This window comes from Notolepis coatsorum, assembly GCF_963971535.1.
Source record: "Notolepis coatsorum genome assembly, chromosome: 2".
NCBI classification, from domain to species: domain Eukaryota; kingdom Metazoa; phylum Chordata; class Actinopteri; order Aulopiformes; family Paralepididae; genus Notolepis; species Notolepis coatsorum.
Window position 1 is genome coordinate 177854353 of NC_140166.1, and position 17471 is coordinate 177871823.

General features: G+C 44.4%; 1 protein-coding gene across 1 annotated transcript in view; it reads right to left on the reverse strand.

Moving 5' to 3' along the window:
- Positions 1–821: 821 nt before the first annotated feature.
- The window catches only part of prdm5 (PR domain containing 5), a 103657-nt gene continuing 87007 nt past the window's right edge, over positions 822–17471 (reverse strand). The window contains exons 15-16 of the mRNA XM_084307632.1: positions 13723–13827; positions 822–1072 (exon numbers count right to left, since the gene is read on the reverse strand). Coding sequence (XP_084163758.1) covers positions 908–1072; positions 13723–13827 — 270 coding nt within the window. The 3' untranslated portion in view covers positions 822–907. The remainder of the gene's footprint in view (positions 1073–13722; positions 13828–17471) is intronic.

Sequence of the window (17471 nt, forward strand, 5' to 3'; positions counted from 1 at the left end):
GGCACTTGGCCACTGGTGTACAGTAAGTTATATTCAGGCTAAACGCTACCAGTAAATGAGGTCAAGCTTTACAGAACGAGTTTGGAACCCAATAAAGATGGAAGCTTTCCTCGAGGCCCGAGATGCAACTCCCAAACTTTCATTAAAAAGAGAGGTTTCATGCGAGATGTCATGTGTATAGAACATTCGTATGAAACCATACAAAGCAAACAAGAGATTAGCAACGGGAGGCTTGGAAGCAGATCAGAACCGATTCAGGCTCTTGAGGCCGGTCCTAATGCTCCAGTGAATTTAATATCGAACGTTTATAACTCAAAAGTTTATTGCGCGCAGTATAGGTTTCAATATTGAAACACTCCTCTCTTACTAATCCTTTCCACATTCTACATGTGTATAAATAACAAAATACTGATTATATCTTCATCTGTGTATGCATAGTGCCAACTGACTGTATGCAACATATATACTGTGTATATATACACACATATATATATATTATATACTGGATATATACAGTATATATGTTTTATTCCTATGGTATGAAGTAGGATACCTTTTTCTCCTCCCATGGATATTTTTGACACTGTGAAATGTGATCCATGTTTCAGTCAAAACAAAATACTGATTATATCTTCATAGTCCCAACTGACTGTATGCAACATATATACTGTATATATATATATATATATATATATATATATATATATATATATATATATATATATATATATATATATATATATATATATATATATATATATATATATATATATATATATATAGGATATATACAGTATATATATTTTATTCCTATGGTATGAAGTAGGAGACCTTTCTCTCCTCACATGTATATGTTTGACACTGTGAAATGTGATCCATGTTTCAGTCAATACTGCCTCAGCGGGTCCTATCCGTCCGTCTCCCCGTGCACGTTCTCCATGTGCACCTTGAGGTAGTCGTTCCTGGTGAACTTCTTGTGGCACAGCTGACACTCGGCCATGGGCCTGTTGGGGTTGTGCGTGAGTTTGTGACGACTCAGCATCTTCTTCAGGCTGAACGACAGGTCGCACACCTGGAGGACACAACACGAGAGCATTAAGATGGTTTCAAACCCATGGTCAAAACATTCTGGAACGGACTGCGTTTCATGTCTGCAAACAGCTAAACGGGAAATAAACGTAGGGTTCCAAGCTGTTCCCTAGAGATGCAATTCTCCTGAAACAGTCTCAGAACTTAACTGCACATTATTGGATGGTTAATGAACTGCATTTATATAGCGCTTTTATCCAAAGGCGCTTTACAACTTATGCCTCACATTCACCCATTCACTCACACATTCACACACCGACAGCGGAGGCAACCATACAAGGCTCCAACCTGCTCATCGGGAGAGGTTAGGGGTTAAGTGTCTTGCTCAAAGACACTACGACGCGCTGCAGAGAGGAAATCTAACCGGGAACCTTCCAATTACCAGACGAGCGCTGTACCTCCTGAGTCACCGTCGCCCTGGTAGGGGCTGTATGTGCAAACGCAAACGTTCCCAATTATTCCGCCAATGACAAACTGAAACCATGTTCGGAATACAAGCAGGGCATTGTTCTCAGAATTCACACAGCGAGCGAGTTGGCGTATTGATTAAAGGAGCTGTAAGTGGTATTTTTTTGTTGGTTAAAATAAGTGGTCTACATGTTAGCTCTACACTCCGACAGTCATCACTGATGTAGAGTGTTTTGTCAGCAACATGGGTCTCTCAGTCCCTCCGCTCTCTGCAGTAAACAGAAAAAACATTTACTGGTATCCTGTTCCCACTTCATCCAATCAGGAGAGAACTCCATACTGCAAAAATGCTCTGACAAAAATAAGAAATTAAAACGAGTTCCTTGGATTGGATAAAGTGGGAAGGTGGCCGGCCCATGGGGACATTAACGTGTGTTGTCGGGCCTTACAAATAAATTACAAATTTGATAAGGGATACCAGAACATTATGTTGTGTTTATACAACTGGGAGACCCATGTTAACACTCTATATCAGTGATGGCTGTCGGAATATAAATGGTAAAATGGCTGCATTTATATAGCGCTTTTATCCAAATCGCTTTACAATTTGTTCCTCACATTTTACCCATTCACTCACCGATGGCAGAGGCAACCATGCAAGGTGCCAAACTGCTCATCGGGAGCAATTAGGGGTCAAGTGTCTTGCTCAAGGACACTTCGACACACTGCCCAGGAGGAGCGGGAATCGAACCGGGAACCTCTGGATTACCAAACGACTGCGCTACCTCCTGAGCCACTGTCGCCCCAGAGCTATTGAACACATATTTTAACAAAAGAATATTACTTACAGCACCTTTAACATAGACTAACCATTTGGGAGGTTGTTGTATGCCCTGAAGAAAAGAGATGTACCTCTGATTCTCGTTGGCATATTATGGTTTATTGAAGGGATAAAACTGCTGTCCCGAACCTCTTCTGAAACAGAGTATATGATTTTGGAATCGATACTAGCAGCACACGCGCCCGTCTCTTTAACCTTGTTTACCCCTGATTCCGCGTACCGAATCCATCTTCTCGCGGTGGGGATTATTGTCAGATCAAGCTGTGCCGTCCCCATCATGGGCACAGCCAGAGAAACCCAAGGAAGATTTGTAAATCACATTCAAGAATCCTTGGAGAGAGAAATCGCCCCCCCAGTAGTGAGGGGAGACGCATTAAACTTAACATCCATCACAAATGAACTATTTTACGCCATACGAATGACTCCATCTCCCTCTATCAATCACGGAAATCCGCCATTGGCTGGCATTCAGCGGCGCTTCGACACATTGGCTCAGGAATCGCAGCGTGTCCTCTACTCAATCTGCTGCTCTCGGGACGCTCGCTGTGAAGAGGAATGCTCATCCACGAGAGGAGAGGAGAGGAGAGGAGAGGAGAGGAGAGGAGAGGAGAAGAGAAGAGAAGAGAAGAGAAGAGAAGAGAAGAGAAGAGAAGAGAAGAGAAGAGAAGAGAAGAGAAGAGAAGAGAAGAGAAGAGAAGAGAGGAGAGGAGAGGAGAGGAGAGGAGAGGAGAGGAGAGGAGAGGAGAGGAGAGGAGAGGTGAGAGGAGAGGAGAGGTGAGGGAAGGAGAGGAGAACCTTATCGAGCCTCTCAGAGAAGCCGGTAGTAGTCGTAGAAAGCACTTCACCACATTCTCAACCACATTGGTAATATACATTACATGCCTGTGGTTGACTGGTACCGAATGAAAGAGCAGAAAAAGCAACAGAGAGAAAAGAAAGAGAAAGAACAATGTCTTGAATTCAACCACAGTCATGGACTCTAATGCTGTGAGGAGATCTCCATGAGTCAAGCCATCTTCTCCTGAAAGCTACAGTCTACAGTATTTACAGAAGGACTGAAAATACATGTAACCTCAGTGGCCCAGGTTTAACATGGAGAAACCATCAGATATCAGTCACATAAAGATCAGATTTTTCTTTCTGCTCCTGTGGTGTAAATTCTGACAAGCATTACGCTTCCATCCCCACTCATCTAACTATGAAGGAAGGGATCACTGTTTGAGCATGTGTGTGTGCGTGTGCGCGTGTGTGCGTGTCTGTCCTTCACATATCTTGAGAACCGCTCATCCGATCGGCTTCCCGCTTTGTGGGTTTATTGCTAAGGACCCTGGGGAGGGAGGTTTTGCGTCGGATTTAGTGTCATTTGGCCAGATGGTGTCACTATTGTGTGTGTGTGTCTATCTAACCTTCGCATATTGTCTCCACAACTCCACAAGTAATTTTGAACAATCTAACTTAATTCCACAACCTGTTATATAACCTACCCCTCCTAGGCAATCATTAGTCATATCCGATAAAAAAATATCATCAGTAGACCCAGAAATCAGGTTAATAATAATAACTCTCACCCAAATCCAAAATCTAGAGTGCTAAAACTCAAACGTGATGTCGTCATCATGTGTAGAGCCTGAAGCTGCTCTGTAGACAATGAAATGGGAGACTGATTTTTGTGGACCCATAGAATGTTTGTCCGTTTTCCTCACACCAAAATAACCTTTATTCTATTGTAGTGTTGTCAGTTCTAATTTATATATATATATATTTATATATATATGTGTGTTTTTATAGTTTTTTTTAGTACCGGGCAGTCCGGTAGAGAGAGAGAGAGAGAGGAAGAATGAGAGATAGATGGGGCAAGACATTCGGCAAAGGTCGTCGAGTCCGGGAGTCGAACCCGGGATGGCCGTGTTGCAATGCAGCGCAGTATGTGGTGCGCCACTCGGGCCCCGTGTTGTCAGTTCTGAAACAAAATGTACTCCCAAGATGATCCCCCTGGGCACTCTCCCTGTCACCTTTACGATCTGTCCCTGTTCACAGTCCATGGAGCAGACTTTATATGACATCACTAGTTTGAGTCTTGGCTCTCTGGTTTCTAGCTTTGGGAGAGAGTTGCTCATAAATATCGTCTGTACTATCAGGAGGAATACTATGTATGGTTTAAATATTGTGGTTCAATACACCTTGTGTGGTAGGGCGGCTAAGTGGCACAGTGGGCAAGGCGCTCGCCACTAATGCAGGAGATGCTGGGTTCGAGCCCAGCTCTCGGCATTGCTACCAGCTTGGCTGGTCGTTCATACTAACACAATTGGCAGTATTAGGGGGTGGGAAGCTGGTGGGTGGGGATCGGACGTTGTGGACAGCGACTCCTACAGGTCGGTTGGTGCGCCTGCGCAGCAGAATCAGGAAGTGACGGCGGCAGCGTGAGCCTCCCACGTGCTACTCCTCGCCACTGAGAGATCGCGCTGTGCAGGTGAAAAGATGCGACGGCTGCCTCCTCGTGTACCGGAGGGGACACGTGATGCAAGGCTTCGTCCACATTGCAGCCGGCCAGTGGGAGGCATGGCCTAACAGCGTTCGAGACAGGGGAGGGTAGAATTGGACAATACGAAATTGGGATGGGAGAAAAATAGAAAATGGGAGAAAAAGTAGATAAAAAAAAAAATACACCTTTTGTGTGGTGGTTCAATCGTGGTTAAATCGTGTGGCGCTCATGTTACATATTGACTGTACAGTAGGCCATAGGGATAATACTGTATATATTATGAAATCTTAAATTGTGTGATGTTCCTCTTTAATGTTTCTACAATACATGAACTACTGGAGAACTGGTAAGACTTTTACTACTGAACCCTGCATGGACTCTTTGCACACAGACTTACATATTCATTCATTCATATTATTCACATTTTCAATCACTTTTGTATTATGTACATTATTTATATTTATAATTATTATTTATTATATTATTAAGACTTAGTATGGTGTATCATATATTTGTACACTAGGGTAGACTTAGGTTAGCTATATATATTTGTACCTGGGGTAGACTTAGGATAGTCTGAATTGTATAAGAGGGTGGGCTGTACATACATACATATAGTGATGTTATTGATAGAGTAAACATTCTGTTTCACCTGTTCAGTCACCCAAGGATCCAGGGAAGATCACATCTTTACCTTTACTTTTATGTATATTTTATTATCCTGCTTGTTTGGCTCCTTATTCCTACCTGTACCTCTGCTTCTCTCGTCACTGCTATCGCTGTTGCTGCTACACCTGCATTTCCCCACTGGGATGAATAGAGGTTTATCTTATCTCATCTTAATACCTTGCTTTCACTCCTCCAACAGCGAACTCTCTGCCCCCCACCCCCACCCCACCCTCTGGAACTATCTGCCCCTTCCCCTACCCTCTGGAACTCTCTGCCCCCCCAAACTCTTGAACTCTCTGCCCCCCACCCACTGGAACTCTCTGCCCCCCTACCCTCTGGAACTCTCTGCCCCCCCACCCTCTGGAACTCTCTGCCCCCACCCAAACTCTCTGCCCTCCCACCCTCTGGAACTCTCTGCCCCCCTACCCTCTGGAACTCTCTGCCCCCCCACCCTCTGGAACTCTCTGCCCCCCACCCTCTGGAACTCTCTGCCCCCCACCCTCTGGAACTCTCTGCCCCCCCCACCCTCTGGAACTCTATGCCCCCCACCCTCTGGAACTCTCTGCCACATTCTCTTCCTTCAGAAACTCACTGAAAACACACCTCTTCAAATCTGCTTTCAATCTCTTTATTGTCTCTCCTCCCCTTTGTTCCTTTGTTTTGGTTTGACTTGTTCCTTTGTTTTGTCTCCGAGTTCCCTGAGAAGCGCTTGTACTGTAAGTTTAATGTATTATTATTATTATTATCATCAGTATTATTATTATTATCAACAGTATTATTATGGTTGTTATTATTATGAGTATTATTATTATTATAATTTTTTTTTATCTACTTTTTCTCTCCATTTTAAATTTTTTCTCCCGTCCCCAATTTCGTATTGTCCAATTCTACCCTCCCCTGTCTCGAACGTTGTTAGGCCATGCCTCCCACAAGCCGGCTGCAATGTGGACGAAGCCTTGCATCACGTGTCCCCTCCGGTACTCGAGGAAGCAGCCGTCGCATCTTTTCACCTGCACAGCGCGATCTCTCAGCGGCAAGGGTCTGCGTGGGAGGGACGCGTGAACACTTTAGGCAACTAACATGCCTAAAGTGTTCACGCGGGAGGGACACGCCACCCTCGTCGCTTCCTGATTCTACTGCGCAGGCGCACCGACCGACCTGTAGGAGTAATTGTATTAGTATGAACGACCAGCCAAGCTGGTAGCAACGCAGAGAGCTGGGCTCGAACCCAGCATCTCCTGCGTTGGTGGCGAGCGCCTTGCCCACTGCGCCACCTAGCCGCCCCTATTATTATTATTGTTGTTATTGTTATTAATATTATTATCATCAGTGTTATTATTATTATCATTATTGTTATTATTAAAACTCTCTACATGCTTGTCTGGTAAATACTGTTGGAATGATGCACTCCTTTTGTTAAAGAGATAATCTAACCTAAAACCAGAAACCCATGCTGTTCCCATCTTCTTTTGAGAGTGTACATTAACACATTGGGTGCCATGCAGTATGCCCATCTTTACCACTCTCTGCCAGTGATGTAACCCTATGGAGTGGCTCACCTTCTTTGCAGGGCTATAACTTTTTAAATAGTATAGCTATATCGACATTACTATGGCCCATTCAACATCGGGTATCTATCGTTCCGGATGTGGGAACGTTATATTTTTCAGATTTTTTTAATGTAGCATGTATAGGGACGAAACGCCAAACGATTATGTATAATATGCGTCGGGGCCTATAACTCGCGTTCTAGGAATTACTGCAGACCACTCTAAAAACATACTTATATTCACGACGGTATTAACACGACAATGTATGGGGAAAATATAACGTTCTCACATCCGGAACGATAGATACCCGATGTTGAATGTGCCATAGTAATGTCGATATAGCTATAATATTTAAAAAGTTATAGACCTGCAAAGAAGGTGAGCGACTCCATAGGCTTACAGCGCTGGCAGTGAGCGCTATAAGATGGTCAAACTGCGTAGCAGGCATTGTTACTGGAATAAGTCTCTCTCAAAGCTAGAGACAGACTCTAATCTGGGTTGACATCAAGAGAAACTTTCTAGAGCTGTTCCATTGACAATGAATAGGAGACAAACTACCAAAATAACAATCCCTGGGGTGTCTGGGTAGTGTAGAGGTCTATGCACTCTCCTACCACCGCAGCACCCGGGTTCAATTCCCGGCAGCGGTACCTCCGGCTTGGTCAGTCGTCCCTACGAACACAATTGTCAGCGTTCACTGGTGGGTTACGAGTCCTGGTCGTTGCAACAGCGACTCATATTGGTCGGTCAGGCACCTGTTGAGCAGGGAGGGGATCTAGGGGGGAGATGGCGTGAACCTCCATGCGTGTTATGTTCTCCAAGTGAAACTCCTCGTTGTCAGCTGGCAACTCTACTGTACAGTACGTGTATCGGAGGAGGCATGTGGTAGTCTAAACCCTCCCCAGACAGACAGTAGGGCAGTGCAACGACCAGGAGGGAATTGGCATAATGACAAAAATTGGGGGGTGGGAGAAAAAGTGAAAAGAAAAAGAAAAGAAAAAAGACAATAGCCCTAGGTTTTTCTAGGGATATGTCACAGTCTGGTTAACAACTAACGCCACTAGTATGAACTAAAAGCAAATTCTGTGTGGGAAAAAGTCAAAACAAGCATTCCACAAAGTTAGTCTCCGATTCACTGTCAGTGGATTAGCTCCAAAGAATGTCTCTGGATGGCATCACAGATTTGAGTCATGGAGAACCACTCATGGTATTGATTGGGCTGAATTATTTTAGGGGGGCGTAAGGGAATCCTAGAACCCTCTAAGATGCTGCATCAAACTGCATCAAATCCGGGGGGGGGTATTTGGTCTTAACAGAGCCGTCATGTCAAACTGCTTAAGAATTAAGGACACAGCCAATTTCATTAGATGTTGGATTTAGAATAGTCTTAACTTGGGACTCGGTTGTGGCTTTTGTTTCTAAGATAGAGAAGAAGAAAAAAACTGTGACGGTATGTTTTCAATTTTCTGAAATAGTTATCGAAAAAATGAGGGACTCAAAAGAGCCTTAAAAATAATATTTTGGAGCATCAGCGGGATCTTCTGACGCGTGTTCTTCTCACCGCATCTCTGAGAATAATTATTACTGCTGCGGTATTATAAACAGAGGGTAATTTCTCCCTCTGATCCTCTCAATGTTGTTTACGTGAGATCAGCCTGCGAGGGCCTCTCCAGAGCAGTGAGATGGCTATCTTTGTCATATTGAGTTCTCCCCACATCTGGCCTTGTGCCAGAGGCTGCTGGTGCGCACGCACGCACGCACACACACACACACACACGCACGCACGCACGCACACACACACACACACACACAGACAGACAGACAGACAGACAGACAGACAGACAGACAGACAGACAGACAGACAGACAGACAGACAGACAGACAGACAGACAGACAGACAGACAGACAGACAGACAGACAGACAGACAGACAGACACAGACAGACAGACAGAAGGACAGACAGACAGACAGACACATACAAGAATACAGACATTGGATGCTGTTTAAGTGAAGCGTTGGGCAGCGGCCAGATTGATCTGTTGTAGCCTAGTGACAATGCCCCCAAAATGTTTAGATACCCCTACCGGAGGGTGACTGTGGCCAGGTTCAGCACCAACTCCATAGTGAAGTTTGCGGACGACACATGGTGGTGGGGCTGATCTCTAACAATGACGAGAAGGCCTATCGGGAGGAGGTTGATAAACTGGCACGCTGGTGCCGGGATAACAGACTTCTCCTGAACATTGGTAAAACCACTGTGACACACACGCCACTGCAGATAAATGGGGCTATCGTGGACAGGGTGAGCAGTTTCAAGTACCTGGGAGTCCACATCACAGAGGACCTGACATGGTCAACACATATAGATTCTGTGGTGAAAAAGGCGAAACAGCGCCTCTATCACCTGAGACAGTTTTAAGGAAGTTCAGAGTATCGGGGAAGATACTCCACTCCTTCTATTCCGGGGCTGTAGAGAGCATTCTGACTGGAAACATCACTACCTGCAGAATAATGAAAGACCCCCACCACCCCAACAACAGCCTGTTCAAGCTGCTGCGGTCAGGCAAGCGCCTACGTACATGTACACACTCTACGAGCACAGAAAGACTCCGGCTCAGCTTCTTCCCCCAGGCCATCAGAACACTGAACACTGAACTCTCCACTCACAAGTACACATGAACCCAAACACACACACATGCTGCAACCGCTTTAAACAATCACTTTAAACAAAATGGAAAAGTCACTTTAAAGGAATGAAGAATATAAGTCACTTTAAGGAAAGAACAGATGTGGTTCTTGTATAGTATAGTTTAGATATAGTAAGTAAAACATAATGACGGAGTTAAAATTGTATATTGTATAGTAGTGTACATAGGAACCAGTGCCTTCTCAGGAATTTATCATGTCTATTTTTATCATGCACATCTTATGTCTTTTTTTCCTATGTCTATTTTATTATTATATTATTGCACAATCGATGCGGGCATGACCACCCGCATTTCACTGTATGCCCTGGTATGTATGTGACAAATAAACCTCTTGATTCTTGATTCTAGCAACACATCACCATCACTTATCCACATTAGACCTTGAAAGGCAAAGAAGAGGCACCATCCAAACCAGCAGACCAACACATATTATCACAGGACAATCAAGTGTTCCTAACTACAGGAAATACCTGAGGATCAGTGGGAACAAGGCTGCTCTATGTAGCTTTGTCAGCAACTACATAACCAATACAGGGCCACAGAGAATCTCTTCAGAGAACACTGTATGCCCTCCTGTATGGCCAAAAGAAAATTGAGAATGTACGTCCTTGCACCAACCTGGATGAGCTGAGGTACACACTAGCATCTACCACAGATTCATCAGCTGCAAATCTACCCCCAACAGAAGATGCCTTCCAGCAACATGTGTTGAGAGCCTTGTACCAAACAGCAGTGTGGCGTCACAGCCATCTGGCCATGCCTCTTCTCTGGAACCCAGTTGGTAGTGGGTGGAGGCTCAGAGAAGATGGGACCATTGAACCTGTGATGTTCCAGAAAGCACCTAAGCCCTAAGGAAGTTCGAGACATCACCCACCTGTACTGTAAAGATGGAAACTGCAATGATGCCAGCAAATGCCAATGTCTTTCAGTGGGCTTGACTTGCACTGAGTTTTGCTCTTTCCCTGACTGCCCAAATATGATCCATTTTGCCACTGATGATAATGTGGATGAGTGATGAATGAATGAATGAATGAATGAATGAATGAATGAATGAATGAATGAATGAATGAATGAATGAATGAATGAATGAAAACTTTATTTAACAGATTGCAGAATGGGTACAATACAGTACGGCTCAATACATACAATTGTTAAGAGGATGCAGACCTGAGAAAGACGTTTGTCTTGTTTCCATCAGGGTGATGGTGATGTGTTGCTAGAATCAAGAGGTTTATTTGTCACATACATACCAGGGCATACAGTGAAATGCGGGTGGTCATGCCCGCATCGATTGTGCAATAATACAATAATAAAATAGACATAGGAAAAAAAACAGGTAAGACATAAGATGTGCATGATAAAAATAGACATGCTAAATTCCTGAGAAGGCACTGGTTCCTATGTACACTACTATACAATATACAATTTTAACTCTGTCATTATGTTTTACTTACTATATCTAAACTATACTATACAAGAACCACATCTGTTCTTTCCTTAAAGTGACTTATATTCTTCATTCCTTTAAAGTGACTTTTCCATTTTGTTTAAACTTTAAAGTGACATTTTGTTTAAAGTGATTGTTTAAAGCGGTTGCAGCATGTGTGTGTGTGTGTGTGCTCATGTGTACTTGTGAGTGGAGAGTTCAGTGTTCAGTGTTCTGATGGCCTGGGGGAAGAAACTGAGCCGGAGTCTCTCTGTGCTCATAGCGTGTGTACATGTACGTAGGCGCTTGCCTGACCGCAGCAGCTTGAACATGCTGTTGTTGGGGTGGTGGGGGTCTTTCATTATTCTGCAGGTAGTGATGTTTCCAGTCAGAATGCTCTCTACAGCCCCGGAATAGAAGGAGTGGAGTATCTTCCCCGATACTCTGAACTTCCTTAAAACTGTCTCAGGTGATAGAGGCGCTGTTTCGCCTTTTTCACCACAGAATCTATATGTGTTGACCATGTCAGGTCCTCTGTGATGTGGACTCCCAGGTACTTGAAACTGCTCACCCTGTCCACGATAGCCCCATTTATCCGCAATGGCGTTGGCGTGTGTGTCACAACAGTGGTTTTACCAATGTTCAGGAGTAGGCTGTTATCCCGGCACCAGCGTGCTAGTTCATCAACCTCCTCCCGATAGGCCTTCTCGTCATTGTTAGAGATCAGCCCCACCACCATGTGTCGTCCGCAAACTTCACTATGGAGTTGGTGCTGAACCTGGCCACACAGTCATGTGTGTACAGTGAATACAGCAGGTGGCTCAGAACGCAGTAGATTGAAATAAAGGTGTTCTATTTCAACCTGATTCAATTGGATCTTTGTTTCCATATGAAGTATCATAAAATGTATCATATGAAATGTATAATTTATTAAATGTATCATAAATATATTAACATTATAGACCAGAACATTACCTCAAGTGACTTTACTTTGCAGTAACATTGAATTTGTCAACATGCTTCTCACCACTGATAATGGGCTTTGGACTGAAGACTTCATTATGTCAATGTTTCATTTTCTTTCATTTAGGACACCTCATACATTTACTGATGTAACTCCCTGACCATGCATGCTATATATGTGGTATTGCTGGATTCAGCACCAACACACCTTTCCGAAAAAGCCCTCATCTGTGTTTCTATGACAATCCATGGCAGAGCTACTACAAAGTAAATGAGAACATTCTGCATAGATATTAATTTCTATTATTTTAAGTATGTGTACATAGGTATATATTTCCTACATACATGCATAAAGATATTCACATCCAGATTTTTCTATTAGGTTAAGCTACATGAGTTTATATGTCTCAACTCCCATACGGCCAGGCTATATTTTGGTTATTTTTTCCTTTGGGGGTGTATAACAATATCTATCAATTGTGGGCGGCTGATTGGTGCAGTGGGCAAGGCGCTCGCCACTATCGCAGGAGACGCTGGGTTCGAGCCCAGCTCTCGGCGTTGCTACCGGCTGGCCGGTCGTTCATACTAACAGTGGGAAAGCCGGTCGGTGGGGATTGGACGTTGTGGACAGCGACTCCTACAGGTCGGTTTGGTGACGCCGGTGCGGCGGAAGCAGGAAGTAGCGGGGGCAGCGTGAGCCTCCCACGCGTTACTCCTCGCCACTGAGAGTTCGAGCTGCTGCGGTGAAAAGATGCGACAGGCTGCCTCCTCGTGTACCGGAGGGGACACATGATGCAAGGCTTCTGTCCTCACTACAGCCGACCAGTGGGAGGCATAGTCTAGCAACGTTCAAGACAGGGGAGGGAAGAATTGGATAATACGAAATTGGGATGGGAGAAAAATAAAAAATGGGGAGAAAAAGTGGATTAAAAAAATATATATATCTATCAATTTAACAATTTTTGCAGTAAAATATTTTTATACAAGACTCCATTTCATATATGGGAGACCTTAGAGATGAGGAAAAACATTCTTGTGTTTTGTTCTACCTCCGGTAGGGGTATCTCAAAAACAAAAGCCCTTTTTGACAGTTTGTCACAGCACTATTGTCTCTGTCCATCTACATCCATTTTAAAAATACTTTCCAATCAGGAGATGAGGAGAGTCCGTTTGTTGGATGAGCTGATGACGGGAGCGTCTCTGCCTGATTTATATGTGCTTTGACCCTACCGCGCCTTCCCCGTTTAGGACACAGCGCTAACATTAGCCATGGGCTTTAGTCAGCGATAGTGAATGTTATGTTACGCTGCAGTTGGGGTGGAAACCTTGCATTTCCAAAGGGTCAACTTTTCAGCAATTAAGAAAAGACAACCTCACAATACATTTCTGAAGTTATATGTTGGGTCCTTAGGTTCATGAAAACTGCTCATGACTTAGGGAAACATGTAACGTTTAAATTAAAGTAAAGAAAGAAATTGGAGATACAAGGTTTTCAAACCAATGGACAGTGTTACTTTCTGTCCACTTCCAGGTCGGTTTGCATGACCGGCGAATCCGCCCCTGCTCCCTTACAGGTGTCCACTTACGTCACACTGGAAGGGTTTCTCTCCCGTGTGGGTCCTCATGTGTTCGTCCAGTCCTCTCTTCTGACTGAAGGCCTTGTTACACTCACTGCATTTATAGGGTTTCTCCTGCAGAGAGAGACAAGACACGCGGGGAGTTTAAAAGCCCGTCCAGGGAACAAGCGGAACAATGCTTGAGACAATACCCCCCCCCCCCCCCCAGTCCTTATTACACATGTGGAGGAGCTTTTCTAACAAAATACACCCAGGCCTGCAAACTAAATTTTATGACATACATGTGCAAGCAAACAGACAAAACACTGAAAAATACACAAGAAAACAACATCGCAACATGAACATCCCCTTAACACACGCAGGCACACACACTCACTCACTCACGCGTGCATGCACATATGGACAAGCACACACACACTCAGTCAGACCCCCCCCCCCCCACACACACACACACACACACACACATATACACACAGTCACACACACAGTCAGACACACACAGACCCACATATTATACACTGTCAGACCCACACACACACAGTCAGACACACACACAGACACAGTCAGACTAGGGCTGAACGATTAATCAATTTTAAATCAAAATCGCGATTTGAAATGATGCAATTAGCTAATTGAAGAAAAAAAAAAATCGCATTTTTATTTAATTTTTTTTTTATTTAACCAGGAAGTCCCATTGAGATACAAGATCTCCTTTGCAAGTTGTTGTTATTGTTGTAGGAACGGTTTGGGAGAGGGAGGTAAGGGGTTTTAGATTGTGTGTTGTGAAGTTTAGACTTCAGAGAGGGAGATTAAAGTACAGAAAAAAAGATACCGTTGGGTACCGGTGTCGATTCCCAGGTAAAAAGAAACATTTTCAGGCTCGGTGTCCCCGAACAGACCCACCGTGTAGGCCAGATGCAAGCCGCATTTTACAATAAACCTCTGTGGGGCTGCTTAAAAAAAAATTATTGCCGTTACATTGCCGTTGTGTCCTTGGGCAAGACACTTAACCTACTTGCCTCGTATGAATGTGTATGCATGTGAATGAATGTTGGTGGTGGTCGGAGGGGCCGTAGGCGTTGATTATTCGCCACGCTTCCGTGAGTCTGCCTCAGGGCAGCTCTGGCTGCAATTGTAGCTTACCACCACCGGTATGACTGTGTATGAACGAATAATGGACTCTGTGAAGCGCTCTGAGTCAGAGCAACAGTCAGTCAGAGAAGAGCGCTATATAAATCCAATCCATTATTATTATTATAATCGCAAATTTAATCGCAATCGCAATTAGATTATTTCCCAAAATCGTGCAGCCCTAAGTCAGACCCACATACACACATACACACTGTCAAGACACACAGACACACACACTACTAATATCCTCCCACCCCACTTCACACCCCAGTGCTCCCCTCTGTGAGTTTATGAAGATATGAAATGAGAGATTGTACAGCCCCTGGAGTCCGGGGGAAATGACCGGAGCAGAGGCCATCAGAAACACATGGGTCCCTCCAAGGAGAGGCAGGAAAACACCGAGCGGAGGAGCCCTTTGAACATGGATCAGTGCACTGGCACTGTGGGACTGTAGTCTCAGGCCTCTGTCTCCACACCTCATCAGTTTACCACAGAACATTTCCTCTCCGCCTTTCAGAGGCCTGTCTGGGTGTCAGTCAAAGGAGCTGTATCTCGCCATGGGTGTGTTTTCACAAAAAACCTGTAACTATGCGTGTGTATGTCTGTGTGTGTTTGTACGTGCATGCATGCATGCGTGCGTGTGTGTGTGTGTGTGTCTGTGTCTCTGTATGTGTCTGTGTGTGTGTGTGTGTGTGTGTGTGTGTGTGTGTGTGTGTGTGTGTGTGTGTGTGTGTGTGTGTGTGTGTGTGTGTGTGTGTGTGTGTGTGTGTGTGTGTGTGTGTGTGTGTGTGTGTGTGTGTGTTTAACTGGGTGCACAGCCTCTTAGGGTAGGTGTGTATGAAAGCCTGATGGGAAATAGTGGTGACACTTGAAAAACATAGTTAAGAGTCAAGAGAACTAAGCAGCAGCGAGATAGAGAGACTTAAGGCGCACCGTTCCTTTTTAGAGTGTCAAGTCTTTGGGGAAGCTGTTTTTGACAAGTCTGGCTGATAGCAAAGGCTCCTGCCATTTAAAGCTTAGTTGTCATGGGAACAGGGTGAATGCAGGAAGTAAGGGTCCTGGGAAAAGAGCTATCATGTGGGCGGGGCAAGGAGTGCCCAGTGACACAGGATACAAAAGGAGGTAAAGATCAGGTTCATTGCATGTGCGTGTGTGTGTGTGTGGTTATATGCATGCGTGTGAGAATAAGGGAAGAAGGAGAAAGAAGAAAAAAAAGAGAGAGAGAGAGAAAAACGCCTGCTCTATGAGAGACTTGCCTGAGTGGGAATGCAGAGCATGTGTGACAGTCTATGTAATGTACATTTCCAGTTAAATCTGCTGCTTTAATAGGGATCACTTTTCACCCATAAATCTCTTTTTCCATTTGTGGGAAAACTTGGCTCTCGAATGACTGACAACAACAAAAAACCATGAAGGGTCGAGGTTCAGAGGTCGGGAAACACATGGATGGACTTAGGTGGAGTACCCAGAATGCATCCCTGTGACCCCAGTAACATCAAACATCTGTACCTGGTGACCTTCATTCTTCAGCAGCTGTTCACCCTGCGACCCTTGACCCGACCTGTCCTAGGAATCTGACCACTCTCTACGGCGGGCATCGCCATGAATGCAGGGATAAAACCTTGTTTGTTTACTCCAGGAGAGGCCGGAGTCTCTTGTTTCCTGTTGAGATGTGTGGTCATTTGTAAAACAGTGTGGTGATCTCCTCCCCTCTCCTGCCTCCAGGTCTACTTCCTCCAAGTCCAGGCCCAAGACTTCCAGTCAGTCTGGACGGATGTCATTACATGGTGTGGAGGGCGGTCGAAGACTCAACCCCTAAATGACACGCTTGTTCTGCGGAATCTTTACCCGCGGTTCTTCCCTCAGGGAGACGGTTCAGAGCAAGTAGATATAAGAGCAACCGCTACAAGCTCTCCTTCCTTCCTGCTTCCATCGCTCTCCTAAATAATACTAGAGGTCGATTCCTTTGAGGTGCCACCTAACAGTGGTCTGCCTGTCACCTCTTTCTTTCTAGTCCAAGTCTTAATCTGTTGTAATTTAATTAGGGCAGTGTGCAATATGAAGCTTTTTGAAGCTTTTGAAATGAGTTTACCTACTTATGTATTATGGTTGCACGTCTCTATGTATTGTCATATTTGTCTGAAGTCCTTTTAGTAACTGAATGAATGAATGATTGTACATATATTTTTTTCTTCTTTGTTTACACTGTTATCGCAGAATGATGCAGCACTGATGTTCCAAGTAAATTTCCCCCTTGGGGACAATAAAGTTTATTCTTATCTTAATTGTACGCGGTCTGCACAGTGTTCATTTGAAATGATGGAAAACCTTAAAAAGGTAGCACCGCGTTAGAGGTCATAACGGACCCACCGCCACACTCCTAACAAACATTCCTCTCTTTGTTCAGCGATGAAACAAACATCAACTATAAAAAATTTTAAAAGAAGAAGAATAAAAAGAAGAAACCGCCACAGACGCTCAAAGTGAGTCGTGTCACATCGTCATCGCCAGAGAAATCTAAATGACATTAATAACAATCTCCAGACAGTCATAATCTGAATAACCACATTCACGTGTGTCTGTGTCTGTGTGTGTGTGTGTGTGTCCCGTCCTCGTTGCCGATGATG